The sequence below is a fragment of the Aegilops tauschii genome, chromosome 7, assembly GCF_002575655.3.
Source record: "Aegilops tauschii subsp. strangulata cultivar AL8/78 chromosome 7, Aet v6.0, whole genome shotgun sequence".
NCBI classification, from domain to species: Eukaryota; Viridiplantae; Streptophyta; class Magnoliopsida; order Poales; family Poaceae; genus Aegilops; species Aegilops tauschii.
This window is the reverse complement of record NC_053041.3, coordinates 621,406,899-621,411,210: the sequence shown is the minus strand read 5'-3', so window position 1 is coordinate 621,411,210 and position 4,312 is coordinate 621,406,899. Positions and strand designations below refer to the sequence as shown.

The following is a 4,312-nucleotide window of genomic DNA, read 5'->3' as shown; positions in this document are numbered from 1 at the left end:
CATGTTGCTGCCATACCGTCTGCCGTGCATATCTCACCCAGCGCGTTGGCATCATCGACTGCTGTTTTACATCGCGGCGGTTTTGACGACCGTTTTGACGTCCGCGTCGCCGATCGAGCCTTATGATTCGCCATCTCATATCCATCAATCCACTTGCTGTCATTAACATTTGACCATTGGATATAAAACATGGTTTCGTGGTGCTTAATTAGTTGTCGCGAGGACCACGCCGCAGGCGTGGTGAGCAATCTTCAAATCATCGAATATGAATTAATTGACGCAAGGAATTGAGGTCCACGCATGCGCCACATTTACTTAGTACCTCCATGATCGATGTTAAACTTCTTCGAAGGGACTCGTACGCGTACAAAACACGGATATACTAAATTTCACATATGCATGTGCGGCTGTGCGCTGCACAAAAATGACGCGGAAACTAATGAAGGCGTCGTTGCTGACACACCATCTCCATCGATGCCAACATGCTGTCTTCCGTTCGCACGCGTATGTATATATACCCCGCCACACGCGCCATGTTATCACCAACTGCTTTCAAGGCATACAAATCAAGTTAATTACCAGCTCCCAATCAGCTAGCCAGCAGATCATCTTGTGAAAAGGAAGCAAGATCGATGAATAGTCACTCGATCATGGCGGTGCCGTCGGTGTTCGCCGCCTTCGACGAGGACGGCGACGGCAAGGTCTCCGTGTCCGAGCTGCAGCGCTGCATGGAGGCGACGCTGGGCGAGGACGTGTCCGAGGAGGAGGCGGCGGCGGTCCTCGTGGCGGTGGACGCCGACGGCGACGGGCTGCTGAACCAAGAAGAGTTCTCGAGGCTGATAGCCCGTGCCGGCGCCCAGGAAGAGGACGATGCCGACGTGAAGCGAAGGTGCCTGAGGGAGGCGTTCGGGATGTACGCGTCGTCGTCCGCGGACGACACGATCACGCCTGCGAGCCTGAGGCGGACGCTGAGCAGGCTGGGGTCGCACGAGCTGGGCGTGGAGGAGTGCAGGGCAATGATCTGCAGATTCGACCTCGACGGCGACGGCAAACTCTCGTTCGAGGAGTTCCGTGTCATGATGATGGCCTGATCGTCGATCTCTCTTCGTCGCATTCTTCTAGCTAGATACAAATAATGTTCACTTAATTCATTGATCGATCACATATGTGATATGTTATACGTATGTACAGTATGTGTTCATTCATTCATTGTTTTGCTCGCACGATCGCTGTATATGTTACCGGGGAAGTTGTGGCTTTAGTTCAGATGTGGACTACATTAAGCAGAACCACCATAACTGTTGCATGACATGCAGAAAAGGCTCATTCTCAAATTTGCTGCAAAAAACACCGCACGCAAATTCTATTTTTTTTGCAAATCGCACTAATAGCTCGTTTTGGCTCAGTTAATCCCCACGACGGTGTGGCACAACACAACAGTTCATAGCTAGCTGTGCTCGCAAACAGTACCCCATATTTAATTGGATTTTTTATTGTCCACGTAAAAGGAAAACTAGTCGCCTATATGTCCACCTGAAAATTCCATGACGGTTCTAGAGAACTGAAATATTCCGTGTGTTTTGATCCTACCTACTTTCTTTCATGCCCATCTAAAAAGTAGTCGCCCGCATTCCGTATGTTTTGATCCAACTACATGCAACTAATGATGTTAAGCTATTTTTAATTGCATTTAATTATTATTTTAAGTATAACTTTCAAACCGCATATTGGAATCAAGTTTCATTTTTATAATTGGAGCTCCCGCCACTAGCTATAATTCTCTAGTTTATACACGAATGTAAAAGCATCTTGACGGAGCACGTCTTTCTTCCTCTGTGGCAAGGCGACTAGGGCAAATCATTCCTCCCCTTGATCTTCGTCGGCGGCTCCGGCGACCGGTGGTTGAAATGTTATGGTTTTTCGTCCTTGTAGTGGTGGTGTTCGGATAGATGGTGTCGCTTCTGCTTCGAGTCGATCTTTCAGGTTTCGATCCTCTTCAAGTTCGTTCATCGGGATGAATTAGACGGAGCTCCGAAATAGATGACTACCACATCCACAGGGCGGCAAGGTTAGGTTTCTTGTCGTGCGTACGCGATAGCGGGATTCGATGTTACGTTCTTTAGAATGATTCAAGGGTTACCACGACGACTGCGGCTCCTGCGTGTTGTTCCTTAGGGACACGTGCACAAAGACTTTCCGACTGTCCTTTTCACACAAAAATAATAATATAAAAAGTGTCTTAAATAAAGCTTATCTACTCACAGAGTATTGGACTATCTAAATAAAATGTCACAAATCGATCTAGCTGAGATATCTGGACTTTTGCTTTGGTAGATCTCCTGGCCTTCCTCCTAGTGCCAAGTGCCCTTATATATGGGGCCTAGGTCGGTTGTTTTGGCTTTCCTTATGGTACTCCGGGTGCTCCTATTGAGAGGGATGTAAGAGCATCTACAGCCGGGTACTCTAACCACCCCCCCCCCCCCCCACACACACACACACACGCCCGGGCGGACGCCCCGGTTAGTGACCGATAAAAAACGACCAAGACGGATGCATCAAACGGTCCTCAAACACCCGAGCTGGCCAGCAGCCCTCATAACCAGCCCAAATGTAGGGAGGTATGGGGAGGCCTGAGCGTGACCGGGTGCGTCCGCCACGTCGTTCTGAGGGTCGGGTCCCACACGGAATCGCACGGAAACCCAACAGTCCGACGGGAGTCTCCTCCGATGGGGGTGTGAACGTCGCGTGGCGTTGCTCTAGCACGTCGCCCAAGGCCAAAGTCCAGCTATTTCAGTCGACCAACCTCCCCAACCCTAGCCACAACCTCATCCTCCCTCCCCGCGCCGCTAGCCCGAGCACGTTTCTCTCCGTCTCTATCTCGACCTCCCTCTTACCTCGGTGTCTGACATGGCCCAACAGAAGTAGATTGCCTACACTATGCTAATGCCGAATGGTCACTTCCAGATCTAGGAGGAGATCCGGATGAGGCACACCGCCCACATCGCAGCCGGCCTGCCTCCGGACTCGCCGGAGTCAAAGGAGGAGGAGGAGGAAGAAGAAGAGGATCAACTGCCGGTTCTGATGGAGGTGGCGCATCCGGAGGAGGAAGAGGCGGAGTAGCCGAAGGAGGATCTAGTGCCGGCTGCGGGTTTCGACATGGAGAACGCCATGGTGGAGTACGCGGTCGCCCAGGATGCGGAGATGACGTAGCAAAAGGCCATCCTAGAGTCCATCATCGATGAGGCCTATGTCGGGGTCGACCGACAGTTCATCCGGCAGGAACGTTGGGCGACCGATGCACTTTATTGGCTCACGAGCTCAGGGCCGCGTCCTAGCCCCCAGGGCGTAAAGCTCTTGAACCTTCTACCTACCTCGGGGTCTTCTAGCCCCTCCCAAACCTTCTAGGGTCCCTTCTGGTCCAAAAATAATCACAGTAAAGTTTCATCGTGTTTGGACTTCATTTGGTACTGATTTTCTGAAAAGCCAAAATCAAGTAAAAAACAGGAACTCGCACTAAGCACTAGGTTTATAGGTTAGTCCCAAAAATGATATAAAATGACATAAAATGCACATAAAACATCCAAGATTGATAATATAATAGCATGAAACAATCAAAATTATAAATAAGTTAGAGATGTATTAGTGGGCACGCGATGGTGCCCCCGAGGTGGCGGCCTCTCCCAAGGTGAGCAAGCGCGGCATGCGAGCACGCGGCGGCGGCAGCGGTGGCGGCGCAGGAGGTGAGCACGCAGGGCCGGTGAGGTCTACGACTCGTGGCGCGTGGCGACGGCAGGCGAATTCGGTGTGCAGGCACGGTACAGAGATGCAATCGTGGTTTGAACGAAATCCCGTCCGCCACAGCAAACCTATGACGTGGCGGGTGCACTGCAAAACCCGCCACCCCAAATGTTTGATGTGGCAGCCCATCTATCACGCCGGCCACCGCAAACATTTTTTTTCTATGTTAATCCTTCTAACCTATCCATCTTCAATTACACTAGTGTAACGAACAACAGAAATAATAAAACTTGCATCCAGATTAGTGGACCATCTAGCTAGGAAGCCCGGCCCGGTGCTAAAAATTTGCAGTTTTTTGAGTTGGTTTGCTATTTCCGTGGCATTAATTTAATTTATGGCAACTAAAAAAGGCAGAAAGCTTTGGGCATGCAAACAAGCTCAGAATGTGGTCAAACTTTGCATGTTGTCTTCACTGGACACCCGTAGGATGTAGTAAAAATTTGAGATCATTACGACAAAAACCTGATGCACATCATGTGCAAACCGGACACTCCTCCACACTAGTAGAAAACAG

The 4,312-nt window shown here is 50.2% G+C and overlaps 1 protein-coding gene across 1 annotated transcript; it reads left to right on the top strand.

Annotated features, from left to right (window-relative positions):
- The first annotated feature begins 560 nt into the window (after positions 1-560).
- Positions 561-1,261, top strand: LOC109764771 (probable calcium-binding protein CML25/26). Its single transcript, XM_020323554.2, has one exon. The coding sequence runs from the start codon at positions 633-635 to the stop codon at positions 1,089-1,091; it is 459 nt and encodes a 152-aa protein (XP_020179143.1). The 5' UTR covers positions 561-632; the 3' UTR covers positions 1,092-1,261.
- The last annotated feature ends 3,051 nt before the right edge of the window (positions 1,262-4,312 follow it).

What these genes read in the sequence shown, in the direction of transcription:
- LOC109764771 (XM_020323554.2), top strand. Translation starts at nt 633, where the DNA reads ATGAATAGTCACTCGATCATGGCGGTGCCGTCGGTGTTCGCCGCCTTC.